Source organism: Rutilus rutilus (assembly GCF_951802725.1).
Source record: "Rutilus rutilus genome assembly, chromosome: 18".
In the NCBI taxonomy this organism is placed as follows: Eukaryota; Metazoa; Chordata; class Actinopteri; order Cypriniformes; family Leuciscidae; genus Rutilus; species Rutilus rutilus.
Window position 1 is genome coordinate 6,659,646 of NC_140231.1, and position 24,121 is coordinate 6,683,766.

The following is a 24,121-nucleotide window of genomic DNA, read 5'->3' on the forward strand; positions in this document are numbered from 1 at the left end:
ATTGACAACTTAATCCTCTAGTTATCCTCTTATTTCCACAGTGCCGAAGGAATAAGTGTTCCAGATTCAAGTTAAGCTCTATGTGCGGCATCTGTTGCTTAATGTTGATTACCACCAAAAATACCGTCGACTCATCCCTGAGTTCTAATAAAAGTTGACTCTATCCCCCCAAAAAATAATCTGGAGAATTTGAAGCCTCTATTGAATCTTGCAGTAGAGCACGCCTGAGGATTCATTAAACACTAATCGAATCTACTGCTCCACGGTGTCAAATGTCAAACCGATCTCTGATACCTGTTGAGGGGCAGGAGGTGGAACAAAGCAGATATATCGATTTGCTGCTCCAACGCCAACGCTCAAGGCTCAAACCTTCCTAACTAACCAAATATAGTACAGATACTGAGGTTTAAAAATGAAGACGTACCATTGTCGAATATGGTCCCTGCGATAAAGGACAGCTCAGAGTCATGTTCAGCCTTGCAGGCGTATAGTGCACGTGCTTTTCGGAGCGGAGTGCTGGAAAAGAAAAGAACATTTGTTAGGGCTGTTAATGAATTCAACATTTCAATTGAATTAAATGCATGATATCAGTATCTGCTCAGAAAAATACATGAAGACAATTCAAAGGCATTATTAAGTTTGCAGACTTCAAGCTGAAATAGCTCCAAATGTATGCACGTTTAAGGGGCCTTAAGTGCATAAATGTATGTTTAAATGTACGCTTGAGGGTACATTAGTGTAATCACATTAGTACCATGGTATTATTATGGGTTGTTCATAATGTTGCCATGGCAATGTTATATTATTATTATTATTATTATTATTATTATTGTACATGTTTTAAAGGAACATTTTAATCTTTGAAGTACCTTGGGATACCATGTACAGGACTCATAAAAGAATACACCCCTCGGAACGTAAAGATATTTACATTTTTCTTGATCACTATTACAACTCATGGAGAGATGACAACATTTAAATTTATTAAACATATACAGCAATTGTAAAAAGTTTAGATTTTTTTTTAATATATATATTTTTGAAAGAAGTCTCTTATGCTCATCACGGCTGCATTTATTTAATTAAAAATACAGTAAAAACAGTAATATTTATTACAAATATTGTGAAACATTGTTAGAAATTAAAATAACTGTTTTCTATTTTAATACATTTTTTAAATATAATTTATTATTCTGATGGCAAAACAAAATTGTCAGCATCATTACTCCAGTCTTCAGTGTCACATGATCCTTCAGAAATCATTGTAATATACTGCTTTGCTGCTCAAGAAACATGTATTATTATTGTTATTATTATCAATGTTGAAAAGAGTTGTGTTGCTTAACATTTTTGTGGATATGCTGATACTTTTTTCAGGATTCTTTGATGAATACAAAGTTTAATAAACAGCATTTATTTGTATTTATTAAACTGATTTATTAAATGTATGAAAGCATTTATTAAATATAAATATTTTGTATCATTATAAATGTTCGTTACTGTCACCTTTGATCAATTTAATGCATCCTTGATGAATAGAATTATTAACTTCTCTTTTTTTAATCTTACTACAAATGTTTGAATGTCCTTGTTTTCACAAATATGTTAAGCAGCAAAAACAGTTTTCAAAATTGATCATAATTATAAAAATATTAATAAATGTTTCTTGAGTATAATAATCATATTAGAATGATTTCTGAAGGATCATGCGACACTGAAGACTGGAGTAATGATGCTGAAAATTTAGCTTTTGATCACAGGGATAAAAAAAAAAAAAAAAAAAAAATTAAAATCTTTAATTATTTGAATTATTTTTAACCTTGGTTGGCCAAAGTTCTGTACAGGAAGTAGGAGAAAAAAAACAAAAAGCAAGAATAAAGAAAACAAAGAAAAAAGAAGCAAGAAACAAAATAAAAGTTACAGTAATTAAAAGCACAAGAGAAAAGAGGATTTAAATTCAGCTAATGTTGAAGCTGTTCCCTTTCGTGGTCACTCCGAGTTACGTCGGATGACGACGAATGGGGTTTCGCTTAGAAAGCCTATCACCTTCGAGTATAGAAAACGAGCCAATGGCAATGAAATGCCATGGGTCAGCAGAATTTGCATAACGTAACTCCGCCCCACCTCGTGGGTATATAAGGAAGTACGCCGGCAACATGCAGATATGTTTTCGCTTCGGAGCCGAGAGCTTTCTTCACTCCTGTAAGCCAAAATCCTGAGTTTACTCTTTCTCTGCATCACCTTTCGAGACGAGCGAACTCTCCGGTGTTGGTGTGACGGCAATCTCCAGCGAGTGCACATTACCCTGCTGATCTGTGCAGTGATCTGCCAGTTAGTGTGTTTCTCCCTGGTCGCTTCAACATCCGCAGAGTCTATCCTCTCACAAAAAGAGCTTGCACGCGGCACGTCTTTTTAAAGATGCCACTTCTGGTTGTGGTCGCAATGTGTCTAATTCTGATGGGCACAATCTCTGCTTTGTGTGTTTGGGCATTGATCACGCTAAAGCAGCGTTTGTGGATGACTCATGTTCTCACTGTGGGAACATGACCATCTCAGCTCTACGGTCGAGACTCAATGAGCTCACTCGAGCGAGAGTCCCCTCATCCACACCCCGATCTACGGTCTCCGCGAGAGGCTGTACTTCGGCTGGTGGCCAGGGTGACCTGAGGGTGACGGTGTGGAACAAACCGCCGACTCGTCCACGGTCCACACCCCCCTCTCCAGTGCCGGTACCCACGAGTGTTCAGATTGAGACCGCTGGTCCCTCTACGGAGGCCCCACGTATCTCTTTCGGCGCTCCAGAAGAGGATGCAATATCGATCACTGCATCACAAGGCGGGCAGGAGTCATCGGGAAGTGATGATTCGGCTGTGCTGCCACCTTCGAGTGTGCCAGCATTGCCCAAGTCAGATCCCGAGATGACGGCCATGCTTTCTTACAGGGCGGCAGGACAGGCAGCCGCTTCTTTGCATGCCATGGCCATCTTGCAGGTCTACCAGGCCCAGATGCTCAGGGACATGCACGAGGGCAGGACTGACCCAGGGCTCTTTAATGAGCTGCGTGCCGCCACCGACCTTGCTCTCCGGGCAACGAAGGTGACCGCACGCTCCCTGGGCCAGGTGATGTCCACAGCTGTGGTCCAGGAGAGACATCTCTGGCTGAACCTGGCTGATATGCGGGAGGCCGAGCGGACTAGTCTGCTCGACACCCCCATATCCCAGGCTGGCCTCTTCGGCGGTGCAGTCGAGGACTTTGCCCAACAGTTCTCGACCGCTCAGAAGCAGACTGAGGCTATCAAGCACATTCTGCCCTGACGGCCCGCTGCTGCCTCCACCCAGCCATCAGCACAGAATCCTCAGCCTGCTCGCCGCCGAGGGCGCCCTCCTGCTTCTCCCGCCCCTCCCGCACGGCCCCAGCAGCAGCCTCTGCATCGTGGAGGAAGTCGCAGGAAGGCGCCACAGCCCTCTCTGGCTCCGCGCCCCGCTAAACGCCAGCCTAAGCGGCGCCCCTGAGATAGGCTGCTCAGGGTTGGCAACCAGTTTTTCTCAGGAGATGGTAGCAGGGTCACTCCTTCCCCCAGTGGAGGGCTGGGGGAGAATTTTTTGTTCTCCACTCCCCGCTGCTCGTCCAACGACAAGCAGTACCCTAAAGTGGTTAAAGAAAGAACTGGTTCCCCCTACCCTGAGCACACAGAGTTCTCGGACCATAGTGCGCGCCGCCCACGGGTCCCGCCACTATCGTCCTCTGTCACAGAGTTCTCGGATGACAGCATGCGCCGCCCACGGGCCACGCTCCTCTCATCCCCCTCTGTCGCCAGACCCCTGCCAGAGCATGCCCCCGTGGGACGCTGGTGCTCCCCTGGCCTCCTCTGGCAGGACGCGGCTAATGACTGTGCCCCCGCACAGGGCCGCTATGCCACCCTCGCCTGGGCCGGTCATTCCGCCTCGCTGCACCACCGACGGTACGTTCATATGAGATCGCTTCAGCTTTGGCTTCGCGATCGAGTCCCGAGGTGGGCATGGCAACACGGCACGCTCCAAGTCCCAGTGACTCCGGCCTGCCGTCAGACCTTCACCCCGTACACGAACCTCAGTTTTCTACGGGTTAGGGTTAGATGCCCTTAGAACGAGTTTCCCGGCATGTTGTTGTATCAACAGATGCCTCCACCACGGGCTGGGGTGCCATGTGCAATGGACATGCTGCCACGGGCTCCTGGACAGGACCCCAGTGCTTTTGGCATGTCAATTGCCTCGAGTTGCTGGCTGTACGTCTCGCCCTACACCGCTTCCGTGCATTACTCAGGGGTCAGATTAGACCAGTGGTTCTCAAACCTGTCCTGGCGTACCCCCAACACTGCACGTTTGCTTTCTCTCCCTAATCAAACACACCTGATTCAACTCATCAGCTCATTATTACATGGGTTAATGAGCTGATGAGTTGAATCAGGTGTGTTTGATTAGGGAGAGAAAGAAAACGTGCAGTGTTGGGGGTACGCCAGGACAGGTTTGAGAACCACTGGATTAGACTGTAGTATTAGCCTCTAGTATTCTATTCTATATAACTAAGTGTACTTCTCTGACCCTTCTTGGCATTGAGTATACAAGTTTATGACAAATTGTCACATCTATTCTGTTGAACTCGTAAAGGAGTACCCTGATGTTTGATGCAGAGGACAAATTCTGAGTATGGATTACCATACTTGGCCTTCACTTCACTACTAGGATTTTCACCTTGGGAGTATGCATTGAGTCATTGTCATGTTGAAAAAGTGCCCACCAATACAAGGAATATAAGGAGAGAGTTGCATCTTCTGTTTCTAGATTTTGAAGTACAGGTTAGGTTAGGGTTAGGGTTAGGTTCTAGATTTTGAATTACATCACACAATGGTGTGTGAATTCATGACACTATTGATTAGGCACAACTCCACCACATTCATCCCTATATAAGAACTTTACTATCACCGAACTTCACTGTGAAGACTGACACCACAATCATCAGTTTGAGGTGTTCAAAACTTTTTAGTAAATTTGGGATAATCTTTGGGATAAGCTGCTGGATTTTAAGCAATCTATTTTATAAAGTACTATATATAAACGTGACGTGACTTTACTAGAGTGCTGAATTGCAGAGCTTGTGCAAACATATCCACATTTCTATGATCAGATTATTTTCTAATGCGTTATTAAAAAAAAAATGCTTGATGTTTTCTCAATTTTGTTACAAAGAGGAAAGAGCACAACACATATTTACATATTCATCTAACCATCGCTCTCAGCAGTGTGGGCAGTGTCAGATGTTCGCTAACTGTCTATCGCTGCTCACATATTTAGACCTTAATTTTACCTAAAAACGACCAGAGTTCCAAGAGTTGATCCCCCTCAGGGGCCAAACCCACAGATTCCATATTTCCAGACTGTGGTGATAAATATTGCCTCCTACTTGAGACAGAAGATCCCTCCTGAAGGGAATCTCCCATGGAGAGCCGTCCAGGAGAGACATCGGGTCCAAGAACCAAACTTGGGACGACCAGAATGGGGCTACTATTAACAGACGAACCCCATCCTGCAAAACCACTCTAGAACTCCCGGAAGCATATCGATTGGGGGAAATGAGTACAGATATAGCCTCAGCCAAGTCTGAAACATGGCATCCAACCCCAACAGAGCTGGATTCGTGTGAGGAAGAACCAGGGGAGACAGTGTGCCATTTCTTCTGATGAGAACAAGTCCATTTCTGCCTGGCTGAACCTTTTTCTGGGTGGAGTCCTTGATTTAGGTGCCATGGGATGTAAACTGCCATCACCGAGATCAGCTTGCCCTGGGCCCAGATGAGGATCTGTTGCGGCAATCTGCATAGAGAGTGTGCAAATGCAGACCTTCCTGGTGATTTGTGTATGGGACTACTGATGTTGTTTGAATGGACAAGGACATGGTAGCATTTGAGATCTGGGAGGAAGTATAGAAATATGGTCATCATCTCCAAGCTATTTATGTTTGATGAAAGATGAAGACCTCTCCACAGACCCTGAATTGAGCAGCCATCTAGGGACCGCAACCCAGCCCATGAGGGAAGTGTCTGTCGTTAACAACTTGGCCTAGCCTGATTTTGTCTACGGCTGTAAGTATTGACTCGATAAGAGCAGGAGACAGATGTGCCTGCATAGTAGGCATCCCACATCCCAAATCACCCCTAGAAAAGTGGTTCTCTGTAGTGGAGAAAGCACACTCTTCTTGGAGTTCAGTCTTAACTCCAAACACCTCATGTGAGTGAGGACAATATCTCAATGCCGAATCTCCATTTCCTTGAATTGAGCTTGGATCAGCCAGTCGTCGATGTAACTGAGTACACAAATGCCCTGGAGTCGCAAAGCAGCAAGAGCTACATCCATGCTCTTTGTGAAGGTGTGAGGTGACAAGGCTAGGCAAACAGAAGTACCCGTTATTGTTAAGTTTTGCCCCTGAAAGTGAACCTGAGGAGCTTCCTGTGTTAAGGAAGGATGGAAATGAGGAAGCGTCCTAAAAATCTATTGTCACAAACCAGTCATTGGGCTTGATTTAAGAGACAATAAGTTTCCGCAGAGTACGGTTCAGATGAAGCAGATCCCCATCCTTCAGGACCTGTCTCTTTCGGGAAAAGGGAACACGCTCTATGGCTTCTTTCGCCAAAAAAAAGAGTGTTCTAACACTTGAGTCTGCTCAGAGCTGGCCACAGTGGACAGTACTCCATTTAAGCGTGGTGGATGAAAACCAAACTGAATTTTGTACCCTTTTCTACAATTTGCATAACCCAATAAGACATTTGGCAGAAGTCTCCATGCTGCCGGATAGTCTACTAAGGGTATTAGCCTCTCGAGACTGACCTCTGGTAATATGCCAGGTACCCTGAAACCTTTCCCAATACCCTCCCCAGAGGGTGCGATCACCCCAGTTTCACAACATACCCGGGCAAAGACTGGGCAAGAAGCTCACTGGAGACTGCTGCGCCCCAGGACACCCGAAGTGGGGTGGTTGGCAGACCGGTCTTCCCGAGGGCACTGAGAAAAAATGGGCACACTTAACCCTGGAGTGGGCCACTTCGGAGGAGCCTGTCCTTGACACCCTGAGCCCTCTGATGTCAGGACTTCTTCTCTGATACAGCCAACACCGGGGCCTCATTCAGTCTGAAAGAAACCACAGAACGTACTTCTGGCTGAAGTAGCAGAAGCGTTCCCATAGCATCAACATTCTTACGCAGCATTGAGTTCCCTCGAAAGGGAAACAATGCAATTTCACTTCTGCACATTGCATCACTCCTCTCACAGCTCTTGTCGGCTCTGAGACACTTGCTGGCATTTCTCCAGCTATTTTCTTAGAAAAAAATCACTCATCAAAAAAATTAAAGCTTGAGGGGATGGCATGATTGCTTCAGGGACTTTGTCACAAGTCCATTCTTTTTGAGTTTCTGTTTCTTTAACTGTATTTTAACACATGCTTTGGGAATCCTCTTGTACCATTGTCCTCTTTTGTGAAAAGAAATACAGTTTTGACAATTATATCCCAAGTGGATTCAACAGTCTATATAACACTTTTAATTGTTGAGAAATTGCTTGTATGCAAATATTTTGGTTCAACATACTCACGTTGATAAAAAATTGCTTTGAACGTGCAATATATATATATATATATATATATACAGTGAGGAAAATAAGTATTTGAACACCCTGCTATTTTTCAAGTTCTCCCACTTGGAAATCATGGAGGGGTCTGAAATTGTCATCGTAGGTGCATGAGAGAGACATAATCTGTGAGAGACATAATCTGTGAGAGAGACATAATCTGTGAGAGACATAATCTAAAAAAAAAATCCAGAAATCACCATATATGATTTTTTAACTATTTATTTGTATGATACAGCTGCAAATAAGTATTTGAACACCTGTCTATCAGCTAGAATTCTGACCCTCAAAGACCTGTTAGTCTGCCTTTAAAATGTCCACCTCCACTCCATTTATTATCCTAAATTAGATGCACCAGTTTGAGGTCGTTAGCTGCATAAAGACACCTGTCCACTAGGGGTGTCAAAATTAATCGTTTCTACGATGCATCGCGATGCAGACGAGGACAATTCGGTATCGGTTCAGTAATAGACCATAACCGATTATAATGTACGGACTTTTCTGACGTCATTTGTCGCGTACGTGCATTGTGGCGGAAGCATACAATGGCAGAGGGAGGCGAGATGCGAGTGCGAGAATATTAAAAATGCTCCAACTACTTTAAAAGCCGACATCTGGGCACGTTTCGGCTTTTAGGAACAACCTGGTAAGCACGACCTGCAGAAGACACGCGCTGTACTGTGCGCTCATGTCACACACAAATAGAATATGCAGGAGGTAGGCTAATACCACTAACTTCATAAACCACGTTAGCCGTTTTCACCCCGAGCTGTTAACGCCTGGCAGAGTCAGAGAGATGCGCGGATGAGCTCCAACGCCGAATCCGCAGCCAAAAAAAAACAGTCCACCCGCCCCAATAATATTCTCTGATTTAAGTATCCGCACCCGATGGTCAAATTACAATTATTCTGTGTTGTTACGCGTGATTATAAATGGATGATCGTCACCTTCAACAGCGGACTCGGCGACGGTTGATGCGCGCATCTTTAATGGTAACATAATAGCCTACACTGATTAATGAGCGCTGCTTTTAAATGAACATTTTTGTAAAACAAAATTTATTTGACAGATTTTCCTTTTCTTAATGGCATAAACAAGCTTTACTCCCTTGAAACTTTAACTGGAATGTCACTGTTTCTGTCACTGCGACTTCCCAAGCACACACACACGCGCGCACACATCACTTTTGAAGAGAAATTTAAAATTGAGGATGCGGTGCATCGCGATGCATTGTGATATCGAATTGAACTGAATCGATGACATGATAATCGTAATCGAACCGAACCGTGAGACCAGTGTAGGTTCACACCCCTACTGTCCACCCCATACAATCAGTAAGAATCCAACTACTAACATGGCCAAGACCAAAGAGCTGTCCAAAGACACTAGAGACAAAATTGTACACCTCCACAAGGCTGGAAAGGGCTACGGGGAAATTGCCAAGCAGCTTGGTGAAAAAAGGTCCACTGTTGGAGCAATCATTAGAAAATGGAAGAAGCTAAACATGACTGTCAATCTCCCTCGGACTGGGGCTCCATGCAAGATCTCACCTCGTGGGGTCTCAATGATCCTAAGAAAGGTGAGAAATCAGCCCAGAACTACACGGGAGGAGCTGGTCAATGACCTGAAAAGAGCTGGGACCACCGTTTCCAAGGTTACTGTTGGTAATACACTAAGACGTCATGGTTTGAAATCATGCATGGCACGGAAGGTTCCCCTGCTTAAACCAGCACATGTCAAGGCCCGTCTTAAGTTTGCCAATGACCATTTGGATGATCCAGAAAAGTCATGTGAAAAAAATAGAACTTTTTGGTCATAATTCCACTAAACGTGTTTGGAGGAAGAAGAATGATGAGTACCATCCTAAGAACACTATCCCTACTGTGAAGCATGGGGGTGGTAGCATCATGCTTTGGGGGTGTTTTTCTGCACATGGGACAGGGCGACTGCACTGTATTAAGGAGAGGATGACCGGGGCCATGTATTGCGAGATTTTGGGGAACAACCTCCTTCCCTCAGTTAGAGCATTGAAGATGGGTCGAGGCTGGGTCTTCCAACATGACAATGACCCGAAGCACACAGCCAGGATAACCAAGGAGTGGCTCTGTAAGAAGCATATCAAGGTTCTGGCGTGGCCTAGCCAGTCTCCAGACCTAAACCCAATAGAGAATCTTTGGAGGGAGCTCAAACTCCGTGTTTCTCAGCGACAGCCCAGAAACCTGACTGATCTAGAGAAGATCTGTGTGGAGGAGTGGGCCAAAATCCCTCCTGCAGTGTGTGCAAACCTGGTGAAAAACTACAGGAAACGTTTGACCTCTGTAATTGCAAACAAAGGCTACTGTACCAAATATTAACATTGATTTTCTCAGGTGTTCAAATACTTATTTGCAGCTGTATCATACAAATAAATAGTTTAAAAATCATACATTGTGATTTCTGGATTTTTTTTTTTAGATTATGTCTCTCACAGTGGACATGCACCTACGATGACAATTTCAGACCCCTCCATGATTTCTAAGTGGGAGAACTTGCAAATTAGCAGGGTGTTCAAAGACTTATTTTCCTCACTGTATATATATATATATATATATTTTTTTTTTACCTCTTAGGATGGTGTACTCATTTTTGCAACACAACATTTTATCCCTTTGATAATAAAATCTGACCAAGCAGATTTGCTAGAACATTTTTTCTGCAAGGAACCCTAATACCTGTATGTCTTCTACATAAAGAATAATTACTGACTTTATTAACTTTTAGAGGAGGTGTAGTCATTTATGTACAGTAAATACTATAGGACAAAAATGCAGTAATCATTCTGTGCAACATTAAATAGGGAGGGATAAATAGGGAATCATTCTGTTAATATATAATAGGGATGCCCCTATATGAAAATATAGGCTGATGCTAATAATTATTTTCATGTTATAGCTAATAACCGATAAATGGTTTTTAAAATTTGATTCTGTAAATAAAAAATTAAATATAGCACTAAAAACTAATATTAGTGGAGTTTGTGTATACGCTCAGACTTGAGGGGAAAGGTGTGAATTTGCAAAGCTGAAGCTTAACACTGACAATTAGAAAACCGCTATAGATTGTGGTCTAAGCAGGCCAGAGCAGGACACACACCTGAGGGGGGAGGATTCGCTGGAGGGGCTGGAGGCCAGCTGGGGGCTGGAGGGGGCAGAGAACATCGGCCACGAGGGGGAGCGCGGTGAAGTGGGACTGGGTGAAGCTGGGCTGTGACAAACACACACACGCATCCCAGCACCAATGTTTATGTTACAGCTGTATAGCAGATGCTTAGAACTTTCACAAGAGACTTTAAGAGGAAGTCGGCATAGAACAGAAATAGACATAAACACAGTAAAACATGCTTGAGAGTTTGATGCTTACTGTAACAATTCAGCAAAAAATGACAATTGTGTCATCATTTACACAACGTGTCTTTCCGATGTGTGAACACAAAAGATGTTTTATCTTTGTGCAACAAATGCACACAGTGAAGCACTAGAAAGAACAGCCCTTTGTTACTGTATGTTTTTTATTCCATAAAAATACCGTAGAAGTGTAAATATTTGCCAAAATATCTTAATTTGTTTACTATTGAACAAAGAAAGTCATACAGATGCTCGTTTGGTGAGTAAATGATGACTGAATTTTCATATTTAGTGGAACTGTTCCTGAGTAAAACATGCAGAGGAAAAACATTAGTGATAATTTGTTAATGTAGCATAATGAGTGGGGTCTCTCTCTCTCTCTCTCTCTCTCTCTCTCTCTCTCAAAATGGTCAAAAAATACTTCAATGCTGGCTGCCAAAATGTGATCAACTTACCTTGGTGACATACTGCTGCGAACCTTTGGATTTTGACTGTAAATTACAGAAAAAAAAATGTTAAATTTTTTTTTGCTATCTTAGCTTAATATACATGAATATAAATATGCAAAAAGGATATATATATATTTTTTTATTATTATTATTTTTAAGTGGTGCTATAGCAAAAGGACTAAAAAAAGGTTTTGCTCCTTGCAAGGTCAGGCAAGTACTTCTGAGTTCTACTTGCTCTGCTGACATTTTCACATATTATTATTATTATTGCTACATTTATTTTATTTTTTTTTACTTTAAAAGTATAATCTGTATATTTATTATGTAAAATATTTTTTTTTTACATTATTTAAAAATATTTATTTTATACAGTTTTCACTCTGTATTTTAAATAAAAAATGTCCAACAATTGCAGAAAAAAAAAAAAACATGATAATGGCATACATGTCAAAACAATAGTGATTGGTTTGTAATTTTAACCCATTCTTACTGTTGCTACATGATCTCAAATCATTCTTCAAGCTTTGACAAAATCTCATGTACAGTTTGTTATTCAGTTAAATCATGTTGCATAGCTGACAAGTTTAATAACAATCAAAAGTAGTTTAAGTGTGATGTTCATGATCAAAAACTATAAGATATAGCAGTTCCATCAACTAGCCTGAAACTCTCTCCCACTGGCCTCGGGCCTTCCTAAATATTGAGGAGACATTCTGACCTCCAACAGTGGCTCAACCAATAGCATGAGTTTGGGACGGAACTATCTGTTTGTCCAACCAATGTAAGATGAGAAACCTGCATGACCTAAAACATTCATTATTTTTCCAGTTCTGTTTGGTGACATTAGTGGCACAGAAACCACACAATTCACCTTTGAGCAGAGGGAAACAGGCTGTATGGACTGTTCTTACACGTCGGACACATTCGGCACGACAGAAGCAACCTTCTTATCCTCCATTGTAAACATTTATGGACATACAGTCCCACTTTAACTAACATGTAATAACATTTAAATTAAACATTTGATACAATGCACATATTGTGTGCATACATGTTCTATGCGTTGTACTTATCTTTAAAAAATGTAATTACAGCTGTAATTTACTTAATTATCCATAATTCCACTGTTGACCCTTCCTTTAACCCACCCTTAAACCTAACCATAGCACCAAACCTGTCCCTGACCTTACCCGTAGCCAGGGACGGACTGGGGCTAAAAAACAGCCCTGGACTTTCTCCCAAATAGGCCCATCATCCGGCCATTCGCCTCTAGCTGTGTGCGACAGACACTAGCCAGGATGTCCTGATACTATGCCACAATACTGTAGCCTATCAGACAAGGTATTCACAGCAAGTAACATCTCAAAACCAATGATGATAATTGGGGTTGTGTTTATTAATGAAGCCTCAGCCTTCAAATAAAAACAAAAAATGTACAATGCCATAAAATACAAATAATGAAATGTTACTGGCTACAGTAACCCCAAATTACACAAACTTGTAATTATAAAACATATAGTTACTATATACCAGGGGTCTCCAACCTTTTTGTGTGCGAGGGCTACCTCAAGGGATAAAATAATCTAGAAGGAATTTTTATTTGTTATACTCCAATATTTATTATACATAACATGGTGAAGCTTTTTTACTTTTCACCATCATATGGGAAATAATAAAATATCTTGATATTCTGGTTCAGACTTAAAAGCGTTTAAAAAAAAATTATGAAAAATTATGAAAATTTATAGATTTTTTTGTTGATTTTCTATAAACCTATTGTATGTGTTATCAAAAACATTAGCCCAAACATTTAGTATAAATATAAATGAAAAAATAAATAAATAAATAAACTGCCATAACTTCTAAACAAAAACATTACTGCATTACATTTAATACATTTATACATGACTATATTAATATAACAGCATTTTTAATATGAACACAGGCACATTTCTGCCAAAAAAGTTTGTTTTACTGAAGTTAATTCATAAGTTGTGGTGTGAAATGGTTTGTTCTTGGAACAATGTTTCCCCTGTTTTTTTTTTGTTTTTTTTTGTCAATATGTTGAGAATATCAGCGCTGTTTCATCTGGCTTTTTACAAGCTTAAATCACATAGTCATCTGTGGGTTTATAATAGAGAGAGAATTCTGCGCTGAATTTAAATGCTTCTCAGTGGATCGCGCAGCTCTGTGTAATAATGTTCGCGTGATCGAGATCAGCCCGCACAGCTGTTTTGTCCGCGATCGCTGTTTTTTAGGCCGAGCTAATAATGCGCTGCTCAGATCAAACAAGTTTTGTTCCGCTTTTTAAGCGTGTGTCATTTGATGTTTCTCATACGAAACGCGAATGACAGCGTATAATCAAAGAGAGTTGGGTAATTTTGGCAAAAATTCAAATTGAAACGTTTAGTTGAAAAGGTCGCAAAATTATACCATTTATTCGAAGTCTGGAACCCCGACGACAAGTTGGGGCTATTTATAAAATGTGTTTAGCGGGCAACTCACAGGCACCACGCTGGAGACCACTGCTATTCAAATAATGTAAGCAAATTTAAAAGTGCAGCCTTATAAAACTAACGTTCTGTCAGTGGAAATAGGCCGACTCTTCTTCCTCAGTTGTTGTTTTTTACACGTAGCATAAGTGATCATATTAGTGCCCCTGCTGTTGGCTGTTAATACTGCTTTATTAGACTTTTTTTTTTTTTTTCTGCCGACGGCCCTTGGTTGGACGGCCGTTCTGGACTTTTCCAGAACGCACAGATTGTCAATCCGTCCCTGCCCGTAGCCCATCTCAATAGCAGCATCATGAACACAAGAAGCACATTGTACCTAGCATTACATTACATAGTAGCTAAAGACACCTAATATAAAATTAGACTTATAATCGAACACATGATGTTAAGCTATCATGGGTGGTTGCTAGTAAGTAGTTGATACATTGTTGCTGCAGAATGAATCCTCTGTTGCTAATTCAAGCACGTCTATGTTCACGTGTCCAAAACAATCCACAGTAAAATACAATCTCAAGTGATACATAAGTTAGTGGATATCATCATAATCAGTTTTTTATTTGCAGGGGAGCAAATAAAGCTGCTTATTGGACAATGTGGAATTTGTAGCCTAGCATCCATCGCACTCATCACTAAACTGATGAGCGTCTACACACAGTAGATAGTGGGGTTGTCATGGGAACAGTGTGACCTCAAGTGGCGAGTTAACTTTAATAATCTAAATGTCCATACATTAGCAGTGTTAATGGACTCTCACTCAGTGAAAATACATTATGCTGTCACATTTAGTCCCTACCATTCTGTATTCCCTGTTTAAACGATGGAAAGTTCCGGTGCTCATTGGTCAATGGAGGGTTTTACAAGTAATATTGTGAAAGAGTTTTAGGTTTTATTTATTTATTTATTTAAAAAAAAAAAAATATATATATAGTGATCAAAGACCATCACTCCAGTCTTCAGAGTCACATGACAGTTCAAAACAACAGCATTTATTTGAAATAGAAATACATATTTTGTAACACTGTAAATGTCTTTACTGTCACTTTTGATCAATTTAATGCATCCTTGCTAATGAAGTTGCCAAAGAGGAAATTGGTCATTATCTCAGAAACTACTTCTACATATTGACATTAAATGTATTGTTAATGACACATACCTATCATTGGAACATTGATCTGTAAATGCCATGTGAATCTGGTGACATCGCCACCTATGTGTTATAAAGTAATAAAAATGTAAATCATGGTAAATCTAATCATCCTCTCTACTGAGAATGATCCAACAAATCTGCTCAACATGACCAAGTGTGTTTGGCCCACTGCCAGAAGCTATATTATAAGAGGCACATATACACTCACAGCTGATTCACCTAGTTATCTCGACAGTGTTCTGCATCCTCGGCTGGTTCCTATTCCCAGCCGAGGAAATGGGGGAGTACTCATGGTTTGGGCTAAATTCCGAGCTCGGAGCCTAATCCCGTCGGACAGCACGCCAAATATGCCTATTTTACTCTTTTACTCTATTCGATGTAACTATAAGTGTGAACTCCTGAAACGACTGCCACAGGTAATTGGACGTTATTTTATTTTTAATTGATGTACTTATTTATTTTCAAAGATTTATTCTTGCCGTTTTTGCCTTTTTATTATGACAGGACAGTGAGTAGACAGGAAGTGAAGTGGGAGAGAGAAAGGGGGAGGACGGGATCGGGAAAGGTCCACGAGCCAGAACTCGAACTCAGGTCACCCGAGCTGCCCACAATTATTTTCAACTTGACCGCAATGTTTTATTCTCCATCATTAAATGCATTTTGCCTGTACATGAATTAACCTTTATGTTATGTCATCGCAGATTAAAATCTATAAATCAAAATATTTATTGCATTTAAGAGAAGGCTCAATAATGTACAGTGTCTTTGGGCGGACAGCAACAGCCATTTTAGGATTGTTTGTGATTTGGTCTTAGTGACTTAGGAGTTCTCTTGACTACCCCTACGTTTTCACATATTTAGGAGCTACTTTTAGCCTTAAGATGTTTTGTGAATATGGCCCCAGATGTAATTCGACTATGTTCACACTGAAAAGTGGTCCAAATGTTTTGCTCATATGTGACTAAAATCTGAATTTTAATTTTTTAAACCACATGGAATCTAAACTTTTTTATTCTGATTTGGGCCACTTCCATATTTGGTCCTAAACCCGATACAGGTCAGATGTAGGGTTGGGTACCGAACTCGGTACTTTTAATGGCACCGACCGAATTACGTCGGTACTACCGAGTACCGATTCACATTAAATCAATCAGTGCCAAATTTCGGTACCCGAGAACGCATAAATACATAAATAAATAATAAATACGCATAAATAAATACGAATCCTGCATGTCACGCGTTATATCATGCGTGTCTCTGTGTGAATGAGTGGCGCAGATGTGTGGTTTCATTTACCACACACACACACACACTGAAGCACGCGTGACGCTCGCTGTGTTTTTCAGCCTCTGCAGTCTCACTACATGAGAACATGAATGCCTTTCCAGAGTCGCTCTGAGAGTCACTGAAGTTCATCAGTGTTTTACAGTTTCATTTAAGAAAAACTATCGTTATATCATTAACACACGGAAACTCAAAGGTCTTCACCACAACCCATCAAAATAATAGTTTGGTTAAACTTGATAATATATTACTGTTGTACAGTAGAATTTAGATATCTCAATTTAATAATAATACTAACACTAATAAATTATCTAAAAAGAATGTTTTATGAAATAACCACACTTTTTCTTCTATGTTGTAATTTTAACGGTATAAAGCTCAGTTGTGCCGCATGTTGTTTGACAAAAAAAGTTAAATTTCATATAAAAGATCAATTAAATGTATGTTGTATGTCTTAATTTGATTACTAGAACATTCACAACACAGAATGTGTGGAAAACAAAACATTTTATAGAAATTGAACATATTTTTTTATATATTTTTTTATAATAGTTGTTTTTATTAATATTCAAGCATCACAGACAATGGCAGACAGCGACCAAGGCAGCTCTGGCATAATGTCAATAACACTTCAGCAAATGATTTAGTTTCTTTACAGTTACTGAGGTAAACATGCCTAAATTACCAAAAAAATTGGGTTTTGGGTACCATTGGGTACCGGCACCGAATTTCAGGTACCGGTACCGTTAAAATGTGAACGGTACCCAACCCTAGTCAGATGTTTTGCAATCGAGTTCCTGGAGGGCCCACAAGGCTTTAACCTTAAACACACCTGATCCAGCTAATAAAGTCTGTAAGGCCTGCCCAATCAGTCCAACGACAGTTTCCGATAAGCGGGCGAAGGTTTCTGCGGGTTACTGTCTTTTCAGCGTGACAAAGTAATTTAATTCCAGTTAAACTTTTATCTGACTCCATTTTATCACAAACTCAAATTTAGGTTGGAATGCCAATTGGTTATTGGTCATTTATTGTTATGAAGTGTGGAGGAGATGAACCCAAATGCAGACCGTATGCAATAGAACAACGTTTATTGTAGACAAAAAGGGAAAACAAAACCCACAAGGGGGCAAAACATAGACAGGACAAAGAGTGACAAAACTAAACTATGACTTGACAGATAACTAGACGATAAACAAACAGCAAATACAGAATCAGAACTTTCTCTAGACAATACTCTTGACAGGATACTCACAAGGTTTCACTAAGTATGATAATGAACCGGCACAGGACAGCAAACACAAGGGGATTAAATAGGGAGAAACTGATAATGAGAGCAGGTGACACAGAAGAAACAATAATGACTAACGAGGAGAACAAGTAAGGAGACAACACAAGCACATGGCCCAAACAAAAGGCCATGTGCTTGCACACAAACCATGGGTCTGTCATGATCCTGCCTCAAGACTAGAGAAAAATCAAGGACAAGGCAGAATCATGACATTTATATAATAGTTTATCTACACATTTGAATATTCTATTTAACTCTTTACTCTTATTGTACTTGTTCATTCAGGTGCCAAAGTCGCACAGGGTTCTCGCACCGGCCGTTCATTTTTATGTGGGCCCACGATCACAAACTATAACCAGAGGTTATGGCTGAAGCAATTTAACAATGCTAACTATCGTAACTACCATGCTAACACGCTTGCTATCGTTAAAAGGTACCCCAAGGTACAGTCGCCTATATAACAACTTAGTTAAAGCCCAAACAATAATCAGAGGTTATGGCTAGTACATTAAGACAGTGGTTCTCAACTCCAGTCCTCAGGACCCGCTGCTCTGCACATTTTGTATGTCTCTCTTATCTGACACACTCAGTTCAGTTCATGAAGTCTCTCCTAATGAGCTGATGATCTGGTTCAGGTGTGTTAAATAAGGGAGACATACAAAACGTGCAGAGCAGTGGGTCCCGAGGACTGGAGTTGAGAACCACTGCATTAAGATAATGCCGCTCCAATGCTTGCTATTATTACCTCAATAGTATTTTTATCTAGCCCCTATAATGCGATTGCATAAAAACTTAATTAAAGTCAAGCAGTTCAGAAATCTAGAATCCCACCTGATGTGCCCCATGCTCCATCTACAGCTTTGCAGTAACAATGGGTACAACGTAATCTACTAAAGTTACACATTTCGGAATAAGTCAGAATAAAATCAAATGAAACTATTTATTATTAGTCAGGTAAATGTATCATGCCAATTACAGAATCAATTCAAAGATGATCAATACATAACATCAAATGCTCTGAGGTAAAGAGTAAAAGATGCATACCTGACTCACGGGCTGATCTCATTACAAACCACCCTGAGCCTCTTGAGACATTTCTTCATATATTCAGACCACGACAGAAACCAAAACATGTGCTAACAATGGGAATTTGCATTAATCACAGTTTCCAGAGTTTACACCTTTTGAGAGCAGGATGCCATTTGCACCCTCCTCTGTAAGCAAGATATCTCTAAACTCTTAAAAACTGGGATGGGTAATGAGTAGCCTGTAAGGGTGAGGTGTGAACTGCTTGGTGTGGTGCGTCTCGGAAGGGGATGGTCATTTCGCAAGAGAAAGTTCAAATGTTAATTTCCAGAAACGCTTTTGCTGTATCTTCTCGCGGAGTGGTCGTTCCTCAACCAGACGGCCCGGAATTTTCTAAAGTCTTACAAGTCCTTCAGGCTTATTTAAAAAACACAGGTATGTGTGTTGGAGCAGAGTTAGATCTAAACTCTGTAGGACTGTGGCCCTCCAGGAGCTGAGTTTGACACCACTGTTGAAGATAATTGCATACACTTGGCCTTTGCATTCAAGGCGCCACTTTCATTTTCTAGAATGTGACATTGGCTTCCTCGGCCAACGTAATTCAACTGATAACACCTTTTCTCAAGTAGTTCATCAATCTCAGGCCACCATTTATTTACAGCCTGCCGGGTGCTCTGGGGCCTTTGAGATGGGTATATCAGCACACAGCCACAATTAATATATATGTCTATATATAGATGACAGCATTCATCTCAGTCTTGTGGCTTTGGACCGCTGATCCTCACAGCTGATTTCTAGGCCTTTACCACCGATCACGAGCGCTCAAACATCTCTTGTGTTATGGGGACTTACCAAAAACATAATGATTTTTATACTGTACAAACAGTATAATCTAATATCCCCTAACCCAGTGGTTCACAAACTACGCTATGCGTACCCCTTGGGTGTTCGTGAGGTGATAGAGGGGGTGCGCAAACAAAATGCTGAGTTTTCCCGTATATTTAATTCTACCCCACCTTAAAATAACATTAAAACAGAGCATGTATTTCTAACTGGCAAAATTCCGCCTCTAGTGTAAAAACAGGAAAATGGTAGTGCAGTAAAAGTTTAAATACATGACATCCAATAAAATTACCTCATCTTTTGTGGTCAAAACAGACTGCATCAACAAAAGCAGAGTGCATATGATAGGTTGCATGCAGAGTAGGGGTTGAACAACTTCAGATAAAAAAATGAAAAAAAGTATGACTTTTAAAGTCGACTCAACGTCAACTAGTCACTGATGACGTCATTAACGAACAAATAGGCCTGAACCTTGAGCTGAACCTTTGAGCATCCAGATATAATCAAACATATATTGTGGAGCGCAGAGTATGCAGTTATTTGTCATTCCAACTGTTGGAACTTCAAAAACTTAAATTATTTCTTATCCTGTTGCGCCCCCTATGGGCCATGATTAGCGACTAGTCGACGTCAAGCTTAAAGCGTCATGGCAGAGCATTAAAGTCGACTAGTCTGTGTCTGAGTCTGCTGCCTTAGCAAATCACCCTACATTACTACCATTCTTGACTATGTATCTGTAAAAGTGGGGTTTCAGTTCTTACTAGCATAAAGAACAAATATAGAACTGCCAATGAGCTTGCGTGCCTAACCTTCAAATACATGGGTAGCATTTGCCTTAACAATGCAGTGTACTTTCAGAAACCCCCCACCTTCCCCCGCTCCACCTGTATAGATCTGCTACGTGTAATTCATGTACGCTATATTGTACAGCAGCAGTTTTACTCGCTCACAGCAGAATGTCTGTGTATGTATTAACAGTTCCAATAAAAGCCACAACAGACCTGTCCCAAGCAACACACAGCGGTGTTACATTAGTGAAAAAATCGGCAACTTTGAACAAATTAGCAGAGACAATGATTCAATGACCCATTCAAATACAGCCACTTGCTTCATTACTGAATGAATGATTCAATTATTCAATGAAGGACTCATTAAGACAGTGACTTACTGCCACCTACTGGCGGTTTTAGTTTAATATTTAAAAGTATTTATCACTTTGTTTCATATTTCTCTATTTAACATTTTTTTTTTTTTTTAAATATCTCATAACATTATTTATACCATTGTAACTGCATTGATGCCACCTCTGAGCAGCATTAAACAGTGTGGAAAAACATCTAGATGCAGCTTATGCCACTGCAGTGCAAAGATGGCTGATTTTGAAATTATTGATTTTGTTAAAAAAATTTAATTGCATAAATTAAATGAATGGAATTTTAAGAATTTGACATAAACCATGACACATACCTTTAATAGGGTTACAAAAACGTCACCTTTATATAGGTAAAAAATGCACCTGAAAATCAATTTAAGGGGGCAAATATTGTCTCTTAATGGAAATCTGCAGTCTAAGTGAAAGAGAAGGGGTACGCAGAAGGATGGTAAATGCCTCAGGGGGTACTCCACTCTAAAAAGTTTGGGAACCACTGCCCTAAACCCACTACAGTAAACCTTCTGCATTTTCATAATTATTATAATAATAATAATCCACACAAGATAAACTATTTCTGGTATTACTATCCTTGTGGGGTTGGTTTCTCCACACAACGTAGGAAATACCTGAACCACACAGCAGTGCTGTGACTATTAATCTCATGATATCATGGACGCTTATCTGGATTAACCTTCAATGACTACAAAACAAACAGATTTCCATGTTACAAAAGCAGGACGTTTCCTCCTAAATCCATTAAAATATTTAGATGTCATACAGTCATCATTCTATTTTGCTCAGTGTCTCTGCATTGCACAGCAGTGAGTCATATTTTTAATCTAATAATCTAAAGTTGGTTAAGTTAGTTAACCTTCAATCTGTTCCTCTAAAACAGTTGAGTTATAAAAACAATGGGAACAACTATATAAACTATCTATCCTATTAATACTTCTGAAAATGAGAATTCAAAGTGTTTAAATCTGTTTTTTGTATAATATAAATTTGTGTTTGTTTCATACAGTGTACTATTTGCTATAGTGTTCATATTAATATACTATTTATTACAAACAGGTCACTTCAAAGTCATCAGCATTTTTTTTTTATAACAACAACAATCAGTTTGTAAAAAGCATATTTTGTGTAGATTTTGTAACTACTGTTGTTTGGCCATTATTTTTATTAGTCACCTTGTTTTCAGGTCATTTGTCAACAAATCTGCAGTAACAACTCGATCTTACTGGAAACAGTTCTATGTCACTGGGGCGGAAACGTATGAATGAGATTCTACGAAATCATATGAATAAGCCACCCATTTTCCAAAATCATGTTTCCAACGTCATGACATTGTGATGGCAGTACATTAGTCTGCACATTTCAACCAGTTTGACTCATTTAGGCCAATTTGTGTACCGGATGCAACGATGATAGACAGGCATTACATCATTGACAGGGTAATCAGCATTCAACCACATTCTTCACACCATGCTTCAGGAGCTCAGTGAGAACACAGTAAACTTAAGGGATTCAGGAGAGTTGCTGCCTCCCCCTGAAGCGTTATTGTTAGTGTTGCTGAATAAAAATTGTTTTTGTTAAATCATTAAATTATGTCTTTGGTGTCTTTTTTCTGTCTTACACACTTCTTTGAAAAAGCACCACCTCAGATGCCTCTACGGACAAAATGTTCCTGCTATCCACATAACTGATCTCATAATGAAACTTCTTATCAGTGAGGGAGATACAATGCTATCATTCACTTGTTGCAACTGGCTTTATTATTTTCCTGTCAAACTGAGTCATAGTGAAATACCAAAAAAAAAAAAAAAAAAAACATTAGCACTTGCTAATACCGAATACCCAGAATTCACACATTAGATCAATAAAATCTAAATTATACATGTTTATTAATTATGCATTCACATTTGACACTCAGTTCTCTGTTTACTTCTAATTATGCATGTTCTTGTGCAGCGCTTTGGTACTGGGAAACACTAGAGTTTCGAGCTTGCTTTGTTAAACGTGGCAGATTTGGAAGTTGCTTAAAATAAGCAGACATGGCTTCTCGATTTTGAATCAAATTTTGATTCGATATGTGCATACCCAGACAGAAATATAGTGTCGGCCCAGATCCGTCTGGTACAGTACATGTGGATTCAACGCGTTCCAGATTTGGGCCAGATCTGGGCCGACACTATGTTGCTGTCTGGGTATTTTACTGTTTTGTGTTGCTTTTCTTATTTGACTGCGGTAGACAGTTTAATAGGTCTAGAAGAAAAAAAAATCTCACTGAATAAATTGTAAACCTTGAAATGTATTGTTCTGTGTGAGTATATTTCACAGGAATAAAACAATTGTTTATGACGTGAAACTTAAGAGTGTGATCTCCTAATGGGAGTGGGAGATTGGGAAAGGGTCGAGGACAGAATCTTGGGGAACACCGGTTAAAAGCAAGACCTTGGCAGTCATGCCTCTCTCAACAGTAAATACAGTATGTTGGCAGGAAATTGAGAGAATCTGAGGGCTGTGCTGGGTTCCATAATTTCCGTTCACATAATAAAAACCTCAAAGCAAGCAAAGATTGTAGCCAATGTAAGGTCATGAAATGAATCACAGATTGTATCAAAACGTTGTTCAGTCTGATCAAACGATCTACCCTTCTGACCCTGAAACAAAAGCTAAAACTAAAAACTATGTGCAAACAGTAAAGATCTCCTAAATGTAAGATGCTGTCTACTTCATAGCAAACATGAAGATAAATCATTGTTCTATTCCACATACTAATTCAAACAGTTAAAACAGATGATGGTAGCAAGGGCGCTGTTAGTATGTTCTTGTATTTGCTAATGTATTGTTAATGTTGCTAGGGTGTTTGAGGGGTTTCTAGGGCATTGCTACTGTAGTGGTTGTTGGGATGTTCTGGGTGATTGCTCTATGATGTCTCTATTTTATTGTTTATATGACAGGGACAATACCCTCTATATGCTTCTATATAATAGATGATTTGCAGAAATTAAGAAATATAACAGCCAACAACCAAATTCAAAACACATTAATACAATATATGTGAAAACAACAACAACAACAACAACAACAACAAATAATAATTTAATGTTAGGGTAGGCATTTTTTTATTAACACTTACTGTTATTCTGGAAACTCTCTTCACATCTTGATAGCAATCAATAATAAAAGTGGTCTAAATATTAAAACATGTACATATGTTTGTCCAATCATTGAATTCAGTCTGATTAATTAATTGACATTGAACATTGTATATATTTTTGACCCTAAGGGTATAACTAGTTTTTTGTTATTGGTGTTATAATAATATATTAAAGGTATTGCGGAGGATTTTCTTTTTCTGGGTGGATCATCAAGACTATT

At 39.9% G+C, this 24,121-nt stretch overlaps 1 protein-coding gene across 5 annotated transcripts in view; it reads right to left on the minus strand.

Moving 5' to 3' along the window:
• The window catches only part of LOC311276901 (rho GTPase-activating protein 26-like), a 122,619-nt gene that overhangs the window by 1,492 nt on the left and 97,006 nt on the right, over positions 1 to 24,121 (minus strand). For 3 of the 5 annotated variants that reach the window (XM_084386906.1, XM_084386907.1, XM_084386910.1), the window contains exons 21-23: positions 11,493 to 11,528; positions 10,787 to 10,897; positions 425 to 516 (exon numbers count right to left, since the gene is read on the minus strand). In XM_084386906.1, the coding sequence (XP_084243032.1) occupies positions 425 to 516; positions 10,787 to 10,897; positions 11,493 to 11,528 (239 nt within the window). The remainder of the gene's footprint in view (positions 1 to 424; positions 517 to 10,786; positions 10,898 to 11,492; positions 11,529 to 24,121) is intronic. The other 2 variants (XM_084386908.1, XM_084386909.1) reach the window with 2 other exon arrangements.